At 37.9% G+C, this 21,503-nt stretch overlaps 1 protein-coding gene across 6 annotated transcripts in view; it reads left to right on the top strand.

Moving 5' to 3' along the window:
* PDZRN4 (PDZ domain containing ring finger 4) overlaps positions 1 to 21,503 on the top strand; it is a 228,905-nt gene that overhangs the window by 186,235 nt on the left and 21,167 nt on the right. For all 6 annotated transcript variants that reach the window (XM_064422453.1, XM_064422456.1, XM_064422454.1 and 3 more), the window contains 2 exons: positions 2,709 to 2,962; positions 4,543 to 4,645. In XM_064422453.1, coding sequence (XP_064278523.1) covers positions 2,709 to 2,962; positions 4,543 to 4,645 — 357 coding nt within the window. The remainder of the gene's footprint in view (positions 1 to 2,708; positions 2,963 to 4,542; positions 4,646 to 21,503) is intronic.

Raw genomic sequence — 21,503 nt, forward strand, 5'->3', positions numbered from 1 at the left:
AGAATAAATGAAAATGTGTATCTTTTGTGATTTTTCACATTCATGTGATTTTAAAATATTATTATTCTTTAGAAATAAAATTTGCATGTAAATGGCATTATTGTGAATTTATGTCTATTTCCTCAGAATAAGTGATAAGTGTTGACTGATGTGAATAGACAGAGCTTCTGGTTTTCAAAATAAAAAGGATTTTGTATGCTATCCAAGTGTCTTTTAGATTTGTTGATGCGGATCTGTGATAAAATGGTTATCTTGTACCAAAATCCACCTGGTTCAGCTGGGATACAGAAGGATTGTGTGTTTTATACTTGAATGGAGAAAAAAAATGATACATTTCTTTATGGTATTTATTCCCAAACGTTTACTTTTAGGAGAAACACCATATAGTTATCTGAAGTTTTAAAAGTATCAAAAAGGACTGGAGAGCCAGGAAAGTAATTTTTCTATTCTTAGGGCCTTAGGAATGAGAGTCCCTCAGACAGCCTATAGGCCACTCTTGTTACAAAAATCACAGAAACTGAAAAACTGTGTTCTTGATAGGATCTGAGGTAGAAGCAAGAATGAAGCAGCGACTGGAACTGAAGAGTGGCTGGAAGACCCAGGCTTGAAGCTTTATCTCTATTTGCCTCCATTAGATGGCGCTGAGTCTGAACACCCTAGCACTGTGACTTGTGTTAGCAGAGAGGGTTTGCAGGAGCTCTCTCCTTGGGGAAATTTCTTTGGTTTTCTTGTAACTTAATTTGTTCTTTGACCACTTCGGCTCGTCCTCTTAGATACAACTGATATTTTCCCATGTGAACTAGAAAATAATTAGTTATCATTTTATGAATGATAGTTTAAATGATAAAATAATAACATTAAATATTATTTTTTTTGCTTCAGTTAGCAGACAGACCAGAGATATGCATTGAGCTTAGGTGAGCAACCTAGCTGCCTTTTGAATTACCTGGTCACAGTCCAGGCTGCAGTGGTGTGGTACTTTTGAGTGTCCCAGGCATTCAGCATAAGGAGTTTTGAGCTTTTATATTTACAGAAATATGTTCAAAATTTGCAGGCTTCTCATCACTGCATACAGCATCAGGTCTAGCTGGAAAGATCAGCTGACCTTTACATTGGTGGCTACATCACAGTACAGTTATTTTGCATGTCCTCGTGAGTGACATGGGCGTGAAAGTGCTGATTCTTTGGAAATTAAGTCAGAAGAAAGATGATGCTACCTTGTAATTGTGCACATACTCTGGAAATGTACTGAATTGATATATACATGAAATTAATGGTCAGCAGTATCCTAGCCATGCACATAAATATGATAGGACTATGGCTGCATAAGTTGCTCAAAGTGTTACTGCTGAGTTACTGAGGCTCTTTTGAGTTTCCTTATGTTGTTCCTGTTTGCCTTTGTCCTTTTTGGCAAGAAATTTCCAAGAATTTCTTGAATGAAGCAGTGATGTGGCAAAGAAATTTTCATTTCCACCACTATTTGCAAACATTGGAAAAAGTAATTTATGGGTCTGTCCCATTTCTGGGGAGGGTTCATTAAGTTTTATGAAGTTTTATGACTCACTGTCTATACAAAGAAGTTAATTTGAGCCTGACCTTGCAGCAGACTCCTATTTCTGATTTGCCAGCAGTGTAGAAGTTTTTCTGGGAATATAAATTTTAACTGGGTTTTGCTACCTTCAGGTAGTCACATTTCTTACTAGAAAACCCTACCTTTCTACCACAGCACTGGATCATCTCATTTCCACAGCAGCTCACAACAGTTAGGTCCTGTGTAGCAGCCCACTGCTCTGGAACCAGCGGAGTAGTATTTTCTGAGTAAGGATGTTGCACAGCCCCGTGTTCAAGGGCTTAGTTACTGACTGCCATTGACCAATTAGCCTTCACATTTTGTGTCTGATGCTTGCAAATCTTCCTCCAAGCACCTGAATTTGTATAAATTTATCATAATCAAACCTTGCAGTTATGTTTTTTAGTACCCTCAGGCCTCATCTAGAGCAGGAGGAATTTGCTGCTTTGCAGAGAGAAACCTTGGCATAGTCTTTTAGTTTTGCCAAGCTATGCTACATTTGCAATGTAATTTTCTCTGGTTGATTATTTGTCTGTTCATAGCAAATTATTTATTGAGTTAGTTCTCTTTCCTTGAAAGACCAGCAGCTGACTGTGCTAGTCCAATCTTCCTATCTGTGGTCTTAATGGTTGTATAATAGCCATAGCAGATAAGTGACAAAACATTGAAAATTAGCCTTGTTTCTTTTTAGACATCAGAGACATGTTTATTGACATCTGCATTAATAACAGTGCTATGCCAGCAATCCTTTAAAACAATTGCATGCCACAGAAAATGCTGAAATTCAAAACTAAAGGCACCTCATCTATTTTAGCTGTATTTTACAAAGTTAATAAAACAGGATAAGAGAAATCATTTAAATTACTGTCTAAATATTGTAGTTCCTTTGCTGTGTTTGGATTCCATTGGGTGGGACAGTTATGGAAGAGTTCAAACCATTTCTAATTTCTGGCAAAGATTAAAGATCTTATTTCTCCTCCAGCTGTATATTCCCTCTTGCATGGATACCAAAATATGCACATCAGTGTCATCAGGTGGCTTGATGTACTTCACAAATAATTCAGCCCCCTGTATTTTACACCCTTGTTTTTATGCTGCCTTTTCTCTCACCTTTGCTGTATTCTCCTGTTTTCTCCAGGTCAATGGGAAGGACCTCTCCAAGGCCACTCATGAGGAGGCAGTGGAAGCTTTCCGCAATGCCAAGGAGCCCATTGTAGTTCAGGTTTTGCGGCGAGCCCCAGCTACCAAAGCTCACAGTAGCTCTCAGGATGTCCGGGTCATGGATGCCAGCACTCAGACTGACATCACTTTTGAGCATATCATGGCTCTGGCCAAGCTAAGGCCTTCCACACCACCAGTTCCAGATATCTGCCCATTTCTACTTTCAGATAGGTATGCTTTGTCTATTTCTGCTGTTTACCTGTGGGACTGAGGCATTGCAGTGATGGTCTCCTAGTCTTCTCCTGAAAAAGTCACAGGAACACTTTAAATAAATAATAAATGTTGTTGATAACCACTATCCCATTCAGGCTGCAGTGACAGCTTTCCTAAGCTCTGCTTGTAGATTAGGGCTACAGGAAGGAATCTCAGTCATGTTTACTTTGTCTTTATGTATCCATTCATCCAAAGCTAAGCCCTAGTCAAGAGGAAAAACACTTCTGTGTTCCAAAGTGCCAAAAAGGCTTCTTCAGACCTAGAAAGAGCTTGTCTTGTTTTCTGTTCTTCCAAATTTTTTACAAAAACAAATCAAGGAAACAATGATTTAATATAAATGTCCCCTTATCAAAAGCAAAACAATTCCAAAAATATAGAGATCAAAAAGTACCATTTCATCTGTCATATGACAAAATATATTAAATAAATGGTCTCTCTTTGGAACTGAATTGGATGCAAACACCAGCAGGTGGTGCTTATACATAAGTAGGGTGTAGGGTTCTTCCTCTTTTGTCTCCACTTCATGAATAACATCATGTTGTGGGTGACCTCAGATGACCCTACAGACCTTCTGTAGCCTGCAAAAAACTGTTACAGCTCTAGAGCTTTTTCACTGATTTGCTGGCATGTTGTGTGTGTCTGCAGAACTGATGCCAGTGCAGAACATGACACTTTTGACTTTGATGTAGGTCCATTTTTAGAAGTTCTGGGCTAGATGGATTGAACTTACTGCTGACTGCTGCACAGCAAGGAACAGGATACATGTATTTCTGAGTTTTTACGGGGTGTTTCTAAACTCTGGGCTACTGTGATTGAAGTCCCCATGCCCTCAGCATGGGGAAGAGTTTTCAACCTCTGCTATGATAGGTCCACACTGGATACTACATGGTTGGGATCCAGCCTTGGGTCTAAAGATGTTGTGAAGACCTCGCTCTTTGTGTTCCAAGCCCGTTTAACAGTACAGTTTAATTACATTTGTAACTGTGCAGTTGCTCAAGTGTACTTCACCATGTTGTTACCACTTTAACACAAGAGGATAATGCAAGTTATTTTACATAAATTCTTGAACAGTTTGTGAGCCTGATGCAGCCTTGTACAGATTGTTCAAGACTATAACCAGATAAATTAGTGAGTTGCCCCCAGCCATGACACAGCACCTGAATCTGGAGTTTTGTACCTTTATGAGTGTACAGAATCCAAAAATGTCACAATGAAGCAGTTTGGTTCAAACCAGACCCTTTTTAGAAATCACCCTGTGTAAATATGCCTAAAGATGAACCCAACAAAATGAACTCAGCCAGAGCATGAACTTTTGCAAGGAAAACAGCCTGTGCTGCTTCTTGGTACTGGCTCTTTCATGTACTTAGTTCTTTCAGGCTGTCAAGCCATTCAGAGTAGCATCCTGAGATGAGAAAACTGTGGAGTGAGACGGGGTTGGCAGAAGGGGGAGGAGATGACAGTGGAGGGGGGTGAGGTGGGACCTTAAAAAAACCCATATTTTCTCATCTATTGTTATTGTACTGCTTTGTTCCACATAGCTGCCATTCTCTTCACCCAGTGGAGCATGAATTTTATGAAGGTAATGAGTATCTTTCCAGCCTGCCTGCTGATGCAGATAGAGCAGAGGACTTTGAGTATGAGGTAAGATCATGGGCACACTTCACCCTCTCTTTCTGTTATTACAGATATGGCATTTACACAGCTGATAACAGGCTCCTCTGAGAAAAAGAAGAGTGGGAATACTTCTTAAAAATCATCACAAAAGGCAGTTTTGTGTTATAGCTGTGTGATGTCAGAGGATTTACTGGTAGTAGGCTGGGGTTAGGCTAAAGATGTGAAATTTGAAAGCAGAATTCTGCAGTGGGTGACTTCATGCAAGTCTAGAATGCTTGTTTAACATGTTCTGTCTTTGTGCAGTGGAGACTGCAACTCAAATGCTTCTCTTTAGTAGATTTAACACTCTAAAGCAGGCCTTTCCACGAATGGTTACTGGAAGCTTAATTGCTTTCCTCCTCCTGCCTCTACTTTTAAGAATCAATTGTACTTGTATTTCATGCATTAGAAATCAGTCTTCTAGATATTTCGGTGTGTGCTTGAGTGTTCTTAAGATCATGCTTCAAATTGGACAATGAATATAGTTTTTATTACTTGCTCTTTGATATTTGACATTGTAAGTATTGCAATTATAAGAGATTGTTCTCTGTACCACAAATCTCCCTTTGCTGCTGATGCATTGCACTGTCTGGTGACAATGGTGGATGTGTTTCTGAGTCACTGGAAAATCATTATGTGAAGCTTCCTAAAATTATAACGTATGATTAGTGATGTTGTTCTTCATTAGATTTTCATTTCAATATCTAAATAATCTACTTGTCAGTCAGTCATTAGCTTTTCATGTTTTCCACTGTCATCTAGTAACAAAATATTTATAGGAACAGGCATAAGAAGCAGATGGTTCTTTATATTATTAAACAGTGCTGAGTCTTTTCATAAGTTCAAGTTACTATGTTTTAAATAAGAATGTTTATAAATAATTAAAAATCTATAATACAAGATTAAAAACATCCTACCCTCCTGTTTGCTCTACTTTAGGAAACGTTTGTAAAGGTTTCATATAACTGGATGGCATTTGGAAATTAAATGAAAGGCGAAAGCCTTGGCAAATACGCAGTGAATTCACTTTTATTGTGTCTTTAGCATCTAAGACGCTCAACTGCAAGTTCAGCCCATTGCTTTTCTAGCAGACAGGGGAATCTGAAAAATCAAATAACGTCTACTTAGTGGATCTCATCAAAACAAACAAACTTTTATTTGAACTCCTCAAAAAATCATTGCTATGATAAGTGAAATGATTACTTCTTCCCACTTGGATTTTGGTGTGGTATCTCACAGCATAAGAGTCTGAGACTTTAAGTTCTATTTTGACTCCCCCTGTGTAATACAATATTAAATTTCTCCGTCAGGTGTGTTTGTTCATGATACTTGTTCCTGAAATGTGATAGAAACTATTTTTTCTGGTAATATTTAATTTAATTAGGAATGTAAGCATCTACAAATAAGTTTTTAAATGTTAAAATATGAATAATTTTCACCATTTAATAAGAATATCAGTGACGATTTTTAAAGGGTCTACCTGGTGGAATCAATCCCTCTTTGTGGCCATTATTTGTCCCTAATAATGGCTGGCATAAATACTGGGACTACAGTAAATGTTTGGGCAGGTTCTCAGTTGCCTGTGTTCTCTGCTAATCACAACATCATAGTCATTAATTTCCTCTTAGCTGTGATTCAGTTGCCCAAGGCATATACACTGAGTGACTGAAATAAACTGTTTCATGTGAAATTTATATGGGAAAGCAACTGTCTAGACTCCTTTGAGAAGAAGGTTTTCTACTGAATATGTGCGTTTTTAGGAAGAACAAGAATATCTTGCAGCAGAGATATTAGCAGAGCTCTAAACATTAAAGATATTCCCAAAGTTTAAGCCCATATGGTAATATTATGGTTTACATTACTCACTGGTTGTATTATCTGATATTTCAGGTCCCTGTAAGATCTTATTAAGATCCCTTGCCATAACCAGGGATCTGTGAAAACTGAGAACATTATCCTCAGAGTTATGTAACTCCATTCCAAAAAATAGTCTGAGAGTCAGAAAGAATTTCCCCGCTCCGATTGCCAGTCCTGGGGAGAAGCAGCAGGACAGGGGATGGAGTAGAGGCTATGCTGCAATGCTAAACTTACAAAACTGTATTCGCCCTATGTGATCTGGCCATTTTTCCTCACTTTCCTTTGGAGATCTCCAATTAAAGACCAGCTTTTATCTTTCTTCCTGTATTAATATTGTCTTAAAAGTGTGTTGCTTTGTTTCTAGATTTTTAACATATCATATAACACGTCATGTAAGGGTGAAAGCAGCATGGAGAAGGGGTGCAGAAGCCCTGCTCATGCCACCCCTCAGGCTGTAGGCTGGATGGAAGAACCACAGAGTGTTCTCTATCTCACACTGATTCATTTATCGTGTGTTTAGGGGAAGGAGGTTTATTTGTTTTAGTGTGCTTTATTTAGAAGGAGGATTTAACAGCATTCCTTGAATTTATAATCATTTTTTAATTTGCAAGAACTTTCTGGTTGAACTACAGCTAATCACACACAGCAAAAAACTTGTCTGCTGTCAAGAGCACAGTTCTGTTTCCAAAATGCACATTAACCTTCCCATTGTACAAAAGGATGGAGATAAGTAGCTCACAGGTGTCCATGGCAAACATGAAAATTTGTAAATCGCTTAAAATACAAACCTGGAGATTTCAGAAAGGAATTGAAACAAGATAGTGAGCAGAAAAATAACTAGAGCAACACCTCATTATTTCCTAGAAATGGTTTGTAAATGAAGAATGCATCAGTTCTGAGACACAAACGCAAAATATGCTGCCACATTAGGAAGTAAGGAAATAAGATGACTAGTAAAGGAGGTGCTGGAAACAAAAATGTTTTCCAAGAAAGGGAATGTCCTGAAAAACTTTGATCACTTTGGTTGTTGTGCTAGTTGTTGTGCTTACAAATATGTGCTAGTGTTTAAGTAGCTGACTAGCACCATAAGAGACCAAGAGGAGGATCATACATGATAGCAAGCACTGGGGAAATGGACTTATACTTGCAGTGGTAGGATTAGACACTTATAAGACTCTTCTACTCCAGTTGTAAGCTGGAAAAGCCCCGTGGGCTGTTATCAGATTGTCACAATGCAATGAACTCAAGTATGAGCCAATTGTCTTGGAAGGATGCACTCCCAGGGAGGCTCATTAGGCTCCATACAGTACCATACTTTAAACAAATGGCTGGGAAGATGATGAAGCTGGGGGATTTTCATCTGCCAACTTGAGCATCCTTATGTTGCTACTGCAAAAATTGTCCTAAAAGAAATCTGAATTGCTGGTAGATGCTAAGGCAGAGCCCGTATCAGTCAGTGTTGGCAGAAAGACATCAGAAGATTTGCAATTCTTGCATAGACAGATACTCATGAGGACTTTTAAGAAGCAGGAGTGGACTGATGTGTAAGTGCTCCACTGGACTTACAATCAACATCATTGCAAGAGAGCCAGAGATATTCAGAACAAACCCATCCAGCCTGACTAGGAGTGGCTTTCTGCTGCTGGACAAGTGAGTTTAGATTATAGATCACATTTGCTGGTACCAGTGAGGTGAAATGACAAAAAGTATCACAGTCCTCAGTAACACAGTAAATCTGTGTTAAACATTGCTCTAAAATTTGTCCTTGTAAGAAGAATAGAGGCTACAGGTGCTAGGGAGGAATAAGTAAGCTAATGGTGCACACTTAATGACATTTCTGAACTTACTATCCAGGAGAGAGAAACTTTGTGTACTTGTTTTGGACCATCAATAGTAATACAGAAATTAAGCGGACAGAATCATTTAAATGGTGGGACAGTTAAAAAATAGGTAACCAGTTAAAAAGATAACCAGCAAAGAATGTTGTAAAGACAGAGCTGGTAAAAAGAAAGTATCACTGATGTCTGGTCCTAAGCAGTCTAATGAGACAAGAAAATGAGATGTTACAAGCAGGCACAAGCTGGTTGTGTTGTTTAGTCACCAGGTTCTTATCCACAGGCAGAAACCTTCATACGATGTTTGTACTGAAGGAGCTTTTGAGCAAAAGCAGAATGGGAGATGATTGCTTTCTGCTGGGGGATTACAGCTTTTAAAATTTCATATAGCTCAGATATATTCATTTCCAGCTGAATGCTTCTTACAAACAGCAAAAGCAGACATCCTCGAGAAGGAATAGAAGTTGGGGGAGTTGCATTATCTGTTGTTGCATATATGAGGAAGACTATACTTAAATTTGCTGTCAAATTGAGGGGTTGTTTTTTGGAGGAAGATTGGATGTTAGTCAATGTGGATGTACAAAGGAAATGAGAATAATTGCCTGAAAGACCTTCCAGCTCTGATTATTTTCATTTCTAGGCACAAGTGATTGTTTCAGCTTTCAGGAGCCTAGAAAATTATGTCAACAGTCCATCATATCAGAAGGGAAACATTTCAGAGTGAAAAAGGGAGAATGGTAGCCACTGTGTTAGCCCACCTGTGTCTGATGACTTTAGTTCCAACGCATGCCAATGCTAGTCTTGATAGATTGGGACAGTTTTAAGACCAGTGCCTCTGAAAAGTTGCTTAGGATGGAATTGGCCCTATATGAATTTATGAGGTATTCTGATGCTCTTCACTTAGAAACCATTGAGCAGCTTTATGTTACTTTTTTGCTCAGAAAGTTTGTGTATGTCAGCAGACATACAGAGAGGCACATGAATCATGTGCAGGTAAAATCTTTCTGTAGTCATGTTTTATGGAGCTTTTTGTGTCCAGGCAATGGAAGGATAAGAGTTCTTGGAGGAAAGAGCATGGTATTTTGAGAAAAAGCCATGTGAGACTTTTCCCACTTGGAGCATGAGCTAGAAACTACACACATGCTGTGTAGATTCTTCCCATGCTATGGAAAATAGGACTTCTGGAAACTAGAATATTCATGTGCAAGTTGCTTTACTGCATCATCCTTCTCCTAAGCACAGCAATGCATAGCGCTCTGAGGGTTGGCTAATACTTCAGGGCAAAAGTTATTACTCTTAAGATCATGTTCTGATTTGTAGACCCAAGGGACAAATTTTTCCATCAGAATAAGGAAATAAATGTGTGTGTATGCATGTTGAATGGAAATACTAATTTATGGTTATGCACAGCCATTCATTTAAATGTTTTGATAAGTATTTGCAATCATAAATCTGTTAACTGTAAATTTAGATTAGTCCATCAAGTTTACTATTTGCTTGATCCAAACCTGCTGAAATACCTAAGGTTTCCTATTGACCTGAGCATTTCTGGATCAGATGCTGTCAGCTGTTTTCACAAACAACTAAAAATAGGCCTTAAATGGAGCTGAGCTAGAAACCTTTTGGAATTGGCCATGAGTAAGTCTTTGTGTAGATGTCTTTTGACTGGACACTTAAAAGTTGCACGGGGGAAAATTTTACCCTGCTGTTCTTGTTTCTTCTACTGTATCTGAGCATTGCAGTAGATACAGTGCAGCAGTAACACACTGGTTCTCTCTTCTAGTAATACTCATCCTATTCTGATGGGGGAAGGTATTTCAGGAGCAAATTCAAATTTAACAGTTCTGTGACATTACACTTTTGAAGTGATTGGTTTTTATTGGCATTTTTCCTTAGAAATAAAGGAGTACTTTCAGATTAGCAGTCTGAGTGAGGCTGTTTGTCTGAATAAAGTTGAACACCTATAAGTCTTTAAGGGTTGAGGCTCTCATGGGCCACTGAAGTGTGGTCTCAGAAACACTCATTCTCAGTGAGCAGCCCACCACTGCTGTAGTAGTCCAGGAGAGACCTGCCTGCCTGGTGAATTCTTATTTAAGACCTTTTCAACACATGGATTACTTAACCAATAAAACAAACAGGTCTATCTTGTAAATACATATTTAGGGCCTTTTTAACATGAGGATTACTGAGCTGATAGCCTGTAACAGCTCCCTCCAGAGCTCTGATAGTCTGCAAACACCCCTGTGTGAGCATTACAGGAGCTTGCGGCAACACAACTGGAACTCCTCCTCAATTGCTAGCACCTGAACAAACAGGTTTTTATGGAAGCAGCTTCTGTGCACACACTGCCAGCACTGCTGATTGCTGCTGTCAGGCTCTTTTGTTTTGTTACTTGATGAGTGTTTCTGCACAATGAAGCTAGCTATCGGGTGGTGCTTGTTTTTTTCACTGTATTTCCTACTCTGATTGGAGTCTTTATATTTTACCCTGAACTTCTTAAAATTAGAGATAAATCACAAAATGCGCCTCTAGGAAATAAAAGGCGGTTTTTGAATACAGCAACCACCAGACATCACTTAAAAGAGAAGGCTTCAAGAAATATGGATCCTTATAGAGATATGGGTGTTGTAGTTTAAAAGAGCTGAAACGGTGGACAAGGTTGTGTCTTTCCATTGTCATCAGACCTGACTGGTATAGTAGGAGAAATAGGAACAAACTTGCTGTGTTGTAGATTTTCAATGGACAAAGCAGATGCTTCTCACCACATGCCTTACCTTACAGAGCTGCTGTTGTGGTGAAGGGACTGACAGCTCAAACTGACAGCTCAAACTGGGCTTAGATAATTTGAGACTTCATCATAGAATCATGGAATGGTTTGGATTGGAAGGGATCTTAAAGATAATGTAGTTCCAACCCCTGCCATTGGCAGGGACACCTCCCAGTTGACCAGGTTGTTCAAAGCCTCATCCAGCACAGCCTTGAACACTGCCAGATATGGAGCATCCACAGCTTCTCTGGGTGTCTCACCACCCTTATAGTGAAGAACTCATTCCTAATATCTAATCTAAATGTGCCCTCCTTCATTTTAAAGTCCTTACCCCTTGTCCTATCATGGCACGCCCATGTATAAGTCCCTCTCCAGCTCCCTGGTAGCCTCCCTTAGGTGTGGAAGGCCGCCCTAAGTTCTTCCTGAGGTTTTCTCTTTTCCAGGCTGAACAACCCCAGTTCTCTCAGTCTGTTATCATAGGAGGGACACTTGGTACACTATGTTTCTTTTCTGACATTGGTTCAAACCTAGCAGTTACAGCTGAATCATAGTTGCCCCATGGTACAGAGACATTTACTGACACCATTATTCTGATTTTTGGTGGCAATTTTTTAATATTATCTAGTACCTGTTGATAAGAAGTATCATGAAGGAAGTGAACAGGTATGTGTGTGCCTGTAGTTTGTGGTCTTGGCTGCTTAGGAGAGTCTGGTTTGTGGGAACTTGAGGTGATTGGCCCTTTTTTTTCCCCCATTCCATCTGTTTTATCATACAAATATAAGGAGGAAAAATGGACCGTGTTTTAAAGCTATCTTGTAAGGAATTCTCCTGGATTAGTGAATAGATTATTAAAGTTGTTTCAGTTGGACCTGAGGAAGCACTTATCATGGTCAGGGCTTCTAAACCCTTTCCTTGTCATTTCTTCCTGTTAACTCAAAAGAGTTCTGGGTGGCAAATGCCTGGCCTGTGACCCAGCTATTGACCAAAAACAGAAAAGGTCACAGTCAAAATAAAAAAAGGGGAAAGTGGCACTGGAATATTTTTGCTTTATTCTTTTAAAACCACTGGAAAGTAATTAGAAGAAGACTGAGTATGCATTTGGCATAAAACAGCATAAGATTATGTATTTTTAAAATGTCCTTGAATTTACATCAGTATAATTTACCCATAGACAATAATAAACGTGGAATTTCTCCCTAACTGTGGCCAGTTGTACACTGTAAATGGGAAAAGGGTTGATAAAAGGAGCAGCCCTTTTCTTTCAGTTTTTCATTTGTCTTTTAAGTATTGAAGTCACTTTTCAGGCATAAATAAATTAAACAAAGCTTTTCTATTGAGGTTCTGCAGTGTTATGATGTCCAATGTTGTTACATGAATTCACAAACGGGTGAACTAAGGACAGTTGTATTGAGAGACTTGCAAGTCAATCAGTGGCAGAACTGGCAATAAAAGCCAGAAGCCTTTAATTGTAATGCATCTCATTTTTTGACCATTAAATCACTCTTCTTCCTTGCTAGTCATTGGGTCATTTAGATAGAAGGCAATGTCAGGGTAATTTCTGCCACAGTTGTTCGTTGATATTGAGTGTATTGCTGTATATCATCACAAAATCCTGACATTCAAAGTGAATGAATTTGCTGTCATCTCACTCCTCTAAGTAACAAATATGCCAATTTAGGGATTGGAATTGTGTCCACAAATACAGAGGATCATGAGAGAATGGGGAGAAAAAGACACAAAACTGGCATGGACAAATTTATCAAGGTTGTTACCATTTATTATGTTTTAAAACAGGAGAAAATATATATCACGTCAGTGATATTCGTTCTGTTTCATGATTTCATAAAACAAGCACTGGGTTACTCCTTATTTCACCTGGAAGCTAATAAAAATTCTTACTTGTTGTCAGAGCTTATGTTTTTCCAGGAAAATGAAGAAAAGTGACTTTAGTTCAGCAACACTTTATTGCTGGGCAACGTTACAATGTATGGAATGTGCTTTTCAGTCAGTGAAGGAAGAGAAAGGTGCTGGTAATATTTTCATATTTATGGAAATCTGTGGATTATAAATCTTCTTTTTTGGAGAAATTATTTGTTTAGACAGTTCTTACATTATTATCCCACATACTTCCATATATGCTTTACAGTCAAAATGTTTCTAAGGGTTTTATTAATGCTATTTTTCATATGCCTTCAACTTGAATGTTCATGTAGTCTGTCTTGGAAACATGAAATCTAGCTATACAGACAAAATATGGGAGGGAATAATTTATTTTATATATTCTCTTAAAAGTAGCCTAAGTAATGTTAAGCAGTTTATTATAATGTTGCTATTTTAAAGCTTAGATCCTAGGAAATCCTAGAGCACAGGAAACATGGGCTGAGTCACCCTAGCAAGAATGAACCTTTTACGATAAACTGAGCTTAAAACATGGTTTCAGTATTATTCATGCTGGGCCTTCAGAGGAGAAATAAAAAAAAATGCAGGAGAGGCCTTTTCTCTGGGAGTTTGCTTTTTTATTTAATGAGGCATCTCTTCAAAGAGAATGTGATAGTCATTCCTAGAGGGCATGGTTTGGTGAGCAGGAATACAGGTGAAACTGTATTGTGCATCAAAAAGCAGAAGATGAGTTTGCTTTGTATTTCATCTCATGATTTTATCAATCTGCACGAGTATGTGTTTGGGGGTGGAGGGCATTCCGTGTGCAACAGAAGTTTGAACAGCTGAAACTCAGCATGGATATGGTGCCCACGGACCTCATTTTGGTGCCAGGAAAATCAAAATGTGTTTTGAAAGTAATTTCTTATTGCTTCATGTGCTTGATTTATAGGCACATGTATGTGATTAAAATGTGCATATTTTAACTACACATATTTTAATATGTGTGTACCTCAAGGTAAACAAGACCATAGATGGGATGGAATTTTAATAGTGCTTTCTAAGAATTTCTAAGTTCAAGTTTAAAATTAGCTTTTTCATAGTATTTCACCTTTATTGTGTCTGAAAGGCATAAACTGAATTACAGGAAGGTATATTTCTCACAAATGTAATTGAAAAAACTACATTTTCTAATTGATTTCAATTAATATTCCAAAATAGCCTTCACACAGTTATAGATCTAGGCTGTCCATACACATGGAGTTGCAACTGGGTAAGAGTTTGAATCTACAGCTATGTGTTCCACTGTCCAGATAAATGCTTGCTGCAGCAGATGTTGGCACATCTGTTATGCCTCCCCATTTCGATTGGCTGCCTGGGTGTTTAGAAAGTGCTGATGAGGCAGATAAATCTTCTGACACGTTTCAGGCCCAATGCAGGCAGGCAGCAGTAACAGTGACATTTATAGAGCCAAGTACTCAGCAGCAACATATTGAAATACAACAAATATAAAGTATGATCTTACCTGCACTAGGTGAAATTTATTGTATTGTATTGTATTGTTTTAATTTATTATTTAATTTATTGTATTGTGAAAGCAATACAATAAATTAAATAATATTCTAATTATTATTCTAAGTGATTTAATATTCTAATTATGATGCCCCTTAAATCTCTGGACTTTGTGTACCTAAGGTATATTGTCTAGAAAAAGGTGCTTGCTACAGTTTAGAAAGAACTGTAAGCTATGAAGAGGTTCTTTATTAAACTTAAGGGAATTGGAAACCAGAAACAGATGAGGTATATGGGGTTTTTGGAAGGGGAACAGCTGTCATCTGGGGACCTGAAGTTCCTGGCCTTATCAGAATTCTTACTTTCAACAGGTTTTCTTCTACCCAATAATATGTGTCACATTTGAATGTTTATATTAGGGCCTGGAAAACTCCAGAGTATCAAAGAGAACATTCATGGACACAGAAGTATATATCTGACAGTCTCAGGTGTGGAGACTGTTTTCCAAGAGAGCTTTTGCACATCTTGGATCTCTTCCAGACCTTAATCTCCAACACAATGGATGATAAACAGAAATGAGAAGTCACTGTAAAGATTTTAGCACTGGTGTCATGAGCTAATATTGTCTCGTTCCCTTCAGCAGACATTATCACTAAATTTTCCAAGTGGCCTTCAATTACCCCTATTTGAGGCAAGTCCAGAAATTGCAGTGTAGTAGAGGAGCAAAGAAATGGATGCTGATTATACAGCTGCTATAGTTATAGTTGGTTATGTTTTGCAGTATACAGTCTGCAACTTTTCAGGACAACTCTTCCATTCTTTGACTACCCTAATAGTAGGAAGCACTTCCCTAAATATCTAATTGGAATTTGCTAATTAACTACTGGTGTCTGTTGTCTAATGTGGTTCATGTGGCTCATGTGCCACAATGCACCTCAAAGAAGAATCTGGTTCTGGCTTCTCTGGACCCTTGCATTTGTTATCTGAAGGAAGCAACAATATCTCCTTGTTGAGTAGGTGAATTCTCTTCAAAAGACTAATCAAATTCAGTTCTCCCAGCTTTCCATCTTTGGAGATGTATCCAGCCCTCTAATTTGTTAATGGACTTCTAGTCAGACATGGAGTACTGTATTCCTAGCTGAACACCAAGAGAAGGTCCATTATAGCATTTTACATCAGAGCCATTTCCATTGGAAAACAGATGGAGGAGCAAATTCTGAAAAGCCCAAAAAGGAAAAAAGAAATTGAACTGGTTAAGTTGTTGGGTTTGTTCTCCCCACCCTCAAGGAGCAAAAACCAATGTGACAGTTTAGCGTGTTCACACACACTGCACAATAGAATAGTTACTACTCCACTCTGCTTATTTCAGTTTAACATAGGGTTCAGTTTCTGCCTCTCTGTGCTATTCCCACCTACTTTGTTTAGTGAGAAGAAAGTGACAATGTAGGATCTAAGATTAGTGAAAAAGAAACACTTCACTGCATATTATCAGTTAACTCATTATACTTTAACCTCCTCCTGTATCCTTGCAAATTCACATTTCTATTGAGGGAAGCCCCAATAGCAAGGACCAAAGTTGACTGCTGAAAAATACTACATATAAGCATTTCATCATGGATCTCTCTGCTCAGAAAGCAAATATCAATGGTTTTCCCAGATACACAATATACCAAAAGGTGTGTTGGGTCTCAAGCAGAAGATTTGGGTATTATATATATATACATGTGTATATATATATGTATTATGCATATGTATAATGGGCAAATATAGGTATGTAGTTAAGTATCTCTAGTAAATTAGCATTCATTCTGCATAATGGAAAAAGAACAGAAATAAAGAGGACAAATAGGAAGGTAAAAGAATCAGGGAGAAAAGTAAGACCATGGCTTGTTTGCAAGAAGACAGTGGATATTTTACTTTCCAGTAAGTGTGATCATCCAGACAATAGAGAAAAAATGTTTTTCAATAGCATTTAGAATATTTTACATTTAATATTTCTCATAAGTGTTGATTTTTTGGATTTATCGTTTTGATGGGAATCTTAAGATTTGGTATCATGCACCCTAGCTATGCTTCAAGAGAAGGTTTGTGACTTCCTGGAGGATACACTGTCAGGAAGCCTGTAATTTGTAAAGGAATTTCTTTTCCTTCTTTGACTTCCATATAACACACACTCACTCTCTAAAGTCCCCCATATGTCTTTAAGCTAGAATATCCTTTAAATGCAAATCAGACAGGCCAAATTCTGTTCCCCCAGAACGATGAAATTTAATTAATAGGTGCCTATATTTCAGCATATTAATTCTGAGGTTTTCTGCTAGTTTTTTCTTTTTCTCCTTTTGTTTTGTTTTGTTTTCTAACACCAGTATGATTGTCTGCAGCATCCTGCCATCCCAGAGCATTCTTTGTCTGGACACAAAACAGCATGTGGCTCTAAGAGCAGCTATAAAGCAGGAATCAGTAGGAAAGTGGTTTAATTTTTAAGTACTTTTCATACTACATTGTGTTTGGGTTTGGATTATGCATTTGAGAAATGCTTGCTGATATTTCTACTTTCTGCTTTGATGTAAACAAATCTTTTGTCAGAGATTCTTAAATCTAAACCAGACTTTAAAAAATGTGGATTATATGAGACTTCAGCCTATAAGGTAAAGCCTCCACCCCTTGGACTGAGCATTGTTTTTCCCCACCATGTGGAATGGAGATAACCCTCTGTTTCTTTGTGGTAAGCTACCAACCAAATCCATTCTGGCAAATCTGACACCCAATGTGATTTGTCCTTTTCGATGCTGTTTATGAGCAGTCAGGACAGTCTTCTGTCAAAATTGATAAGTGAGAAGACACCGGGGAATGCAATTTTATTTGTAACAGCACAGCTGCCAGCAGTTCCAACTTGTTTACATCTAGGCTGGCTCTGTCTTGCTCCATAGCTTTTCTATTTCCATCCAAATAGCCCCCAAGTACATTGTGGATGTGCCTGTCTGGGTGAAATCTGAATAACAGAACATATTGGGACTGTTAGAGAGAGAAAAAAATAATTTTTTCTTTTTACAACTTGAAAATGTCTGTAATTTTAAAAACAAAACCCTGAACTCCACCAAATCTCCACAGATATTTACAGAATGGGTTCTAAAACTGATCTATAATATGCTAAAATCCCACAGTGCTTGTAACCTTCCATGGTGAAGATAGCAGAGCAGTTAAGAGCTTTGCTTTTCTGATAGAAGAATTGTTTTTTCTCGTGAAAGTGGCTAGTGTTTGTAAATTAAATCCCCTGCAAGCTTTTAAATACAAGTTTATTCATTGTGAAAAGAATGTGATAGGACCCTGCAGTGACCTGTGAAGGGGAGGGCTGTTTCATTGCACTCTGTTTCACACTGAATACTTCTGGAACACAGCCTTCAATTAGCCGATGTTACAAAGACACTAATGTATTTCCTGGAAAATCCCTTTGACAGGAGAGCATAACTCTTGATGGTGTTAGGATAGTTCTGAGGTCTAGGGTGCCTTTGTTTGCCTGCAGTATTACTTGCCTTCTGTCTGCAAGCCCCAGAATCCCAGGCGGTTTTGATCTTTTTTTATTGGCACACTTAAGAAAGCTGCAGTGATAGGCAGTTCCTCTATACAGGCTCTCCTGCGAGCTCTTTCTTTACAGTAGCTCATCCTAAACACTCAGTTGTCATGGAAGTAAAGTGAGAGCAGGGCTTTATGTTGGACTGGTCTATCTTATGACAGAAGAGCTTTTCTAGAAACTGAAATCTCTTGTTTCCTTTTGCCATTTTTTTGCATTTATGAATAAATAGGTAGTCTATATTGGTTTGTCATTAAAAGTTAGTGAAATCCAGAGATGGCTGCAAATGTCATTACTCTGATTCTGTGAATTGTGGGGTGATCTGACATTTTCACTTTCTCATTATAAGCATATACCCTGTCACTGTGTTTTCAAGAATTGTAATCATGCTTTTAAATTAACTGTTAGATGGTTGCCAGGAAAGATTTTCTGCAGTGTAACTGGCCTGCCTGGCATGCATTTACATATAGATATATAAGCACTGCACAGATATATAAGTACTGCGTGTGCCTATATAGTCATATACAAAAGTTTGCACACATAGACACATGCACATGCAAGTAAAGAATTACATATTTAACACCCACCCCAACCCCGAAAGTGAAATAGCCACCTTAGTATGAAATTACTTTGTTAAATATACAGCAGAGCTGTCACAGACTCTCTTCATCTAAACAAAGATAGGCAGTCCATAGAAAAAAGATCATAGTTGAAATAGATTGTTTTGATGAATTCTACCAGTTCATCTGCTAGGATTTACATCTCTTTCTTCTGAGATTCTTCAAATTACTTCTGGTCACCATTAAAGATATAACCTGTAAAAAAAGCCGTGCTCGGTGTTGGAAGCATGATTTGGGTTATGAGACACATGATACCTGTTTGAAACACTGAGTGTCTGTTTAAAGTGTGTATCTTACCCATTGTACAAACCCTGATCATCTGTACATTACACTCACGACTCCTGGACAGAACAAATTTGAGGTGAGATAAACTGTGCTTTAAAATGAAGTCTAAAGAATAGCATTTATTCTGCTGCTGATGTTTGTTTTGCTACAAACCCCTATGTTTTACACCCTCTCATTTGCAATGCATGATTTTATGTAACATGTAATACCATTATCATTTCTTCTGAATTTGAGATGAATTTTTTCTATTTAGTAGTTCCACTGTTAGCCCTCCTAGGGCTTCATTAGATTGAGCTGTTCCTGTATGAAGAGTTAAGGTTCTGTTTGTATTACTTTTATTTCATGAGCAGAATTACTTGCCAGTGATGATGAGTGTGTGGCATTATGAAGATTAAATATTATACAAAGTAGCAATGTAAACGACTGGTGATTTAGAGCCTGGAAAAGGTAAATCCTTCAGGTCAGGTGGAGGAAAAGACCAAGAAAGTGAATGCTATTAGCAAGATGCTGCCAGGTGCTTGGCTCTTTGAAGCCCTGTCTGATAATGATCCCAATGCTTGCATCATTGAGATGCAAGGTAAGTGATGAGACAAGAACTGCAGAGTTGGAATGACTAAACACTTTTATGAGACTGAGACTGATCTTTTTTTAGTTTCCATAGTTTACAGAAACTAACAAGAAGCTGAAAAAAATTATCTAACTTACAGAAACTTTATATAGTAACTGTGACAGAAAGTGTGAAAAGCAGCCAAAATTCAGCTGGAGGTTGGTCTCACCTATAAAGGTGCAGAATCAAGATGATACTGCAGAATGAATCTTAATTTTAAGGTGTGTGTAATCCATATAGTCCCTTAGCTCTTCTGTTTGATGCCTCAGAAGACTGGCACTAGCTCAGATAGATGAGGAATTTTTCTCAGTGTAACTAATTTATTAAAACAAGTCAGACTTTAATGTACTTTCTCAGTTAATTCCTTATTGAGCTATTCTGTAAGTACTCTGATCTCGGCCTTTTGTGCTTCCTTCATTCAATTACTCATTCTGTCAATTATACCATTAGCAAGATGAACAGCAAAAGCAGCTTGTCAGCAATTACTACAGGTAAAAAGGAAAAACAAAGACAAAAATAACTATTCCTTTCTGCTTTTACTTTATTATTTTGGTATCATTTTTTCTTAAAATGTATGCTAAACACTATGGATCAGCAGATATTGGGCCCTGTGTTCCGTTCAATAAGCCTTGATTTCTGCTGAAAGGGCTGTGGCACAGAATAACTTGCCTGACACACGACACTGCTTTACAAGTAAAAAAGGGCATAATCAAAAAACCTATAAGCTGAACCTTGGTGTATTTTAACATTTCCAAACTCTTAGGTCATCTTAGCATGAGGTAAATTGTGTAAAGAGTTTGGAGCTCTGCCTGGTGGTGGACTGTTAAGGGGTAAAACATAAAGGTGGTTTATCTCATGGTTTATCTCAGAATCTGCACATGACCACTTACTTAGCTGTGGGCAGTAACTCATTTATTAGTGGTAAGTACATTGTTCTGGGTGGCTATGGAGATAACATTTTATTTTCTGAGCTTTTTTTTTTTTCTTTGATATTGCAGTAATATCAATTTGTAAGAATTATAATCTGGGTTTGGTCCAAAAGGTACTAGTAATCCTTCACTGGTACAGAAAAATTGCTGAACCCACAGACATCTTCAAAGAGTGCATCTCTTGGAATTCTTTTGCCTTAAAACACCATTACATTACTGTGGGGTTTGTGGATAGAACTTGACAGCCATATTTTGAACATTTTAGGATTAAGATAAAGCATCACTGAACTGCATTGTTTGTTTCACCATACAAGGAGTTTTTCAGATTGGCAGCACTTTTTCTTGCTGCTGATGGAGTAGGAATCCTTCTCCAGTATGCTGTGGTGATTTCCTTTTCTAAAACCTATGTGTGTCCTGCTGTGTTGGCTATTAATATAAAACCTGTTGTTTTCATACTTGTAAACAGCAAAGCTTCCCTTCTCATTCCTGTCTTTTTTTTTCTTCCCCTCTATTTAGGAGTGTTGTTTGAACTGGAGAGGGAACAAAGGAGAGTGTTTTGGTTTTACAGGCTAGACCATACTGATCTTTTTCTCTAAAGATAATGGAACTAAATAGAATGAGATTCTAGTTCATGCTTAGAAATTAAATAGTTAACTGTATCACAAACTGAAAATGTTTAGGATCTTCTGTCCTACCATGTCACAAAAATATAAACTTTGAACTATGAATAACAGTTTCTGTTACACTGGGGAGTAACACAAATTAAAATTAATTTGGTTTTTGACTATGTCTCAATGGCAAGATAATATTTTCATTGTAATGAGGAGTTTAATGTTAACTGATCAGACAATATCCATTTAAGAAAAATACTGTTGTGTTTGGATCTGATGCTGCCCCTTCTAGTGGCAGAGTTCACAGGACTCTGGGATACTGTATGGGTGAGGAAAGCTCAGTAGCTGTGACAGTTTTGATCATCTGTCTCGGT

This window comes from Passer domesticus, chromosome 5 (genome assembly GCF_036417665.1).
Source record: "Passer domesticus isolate bPasDom1 chromosome 5, bPasDom1.hap1, whole genome shotgun sequence".
NCBI classification, from domain to species: domain Eukaryota; kingdom Metazoa; phylum Chordata; class Aves; order Passeriformes; family Passeridae; genus Passer; species Passer domesticus.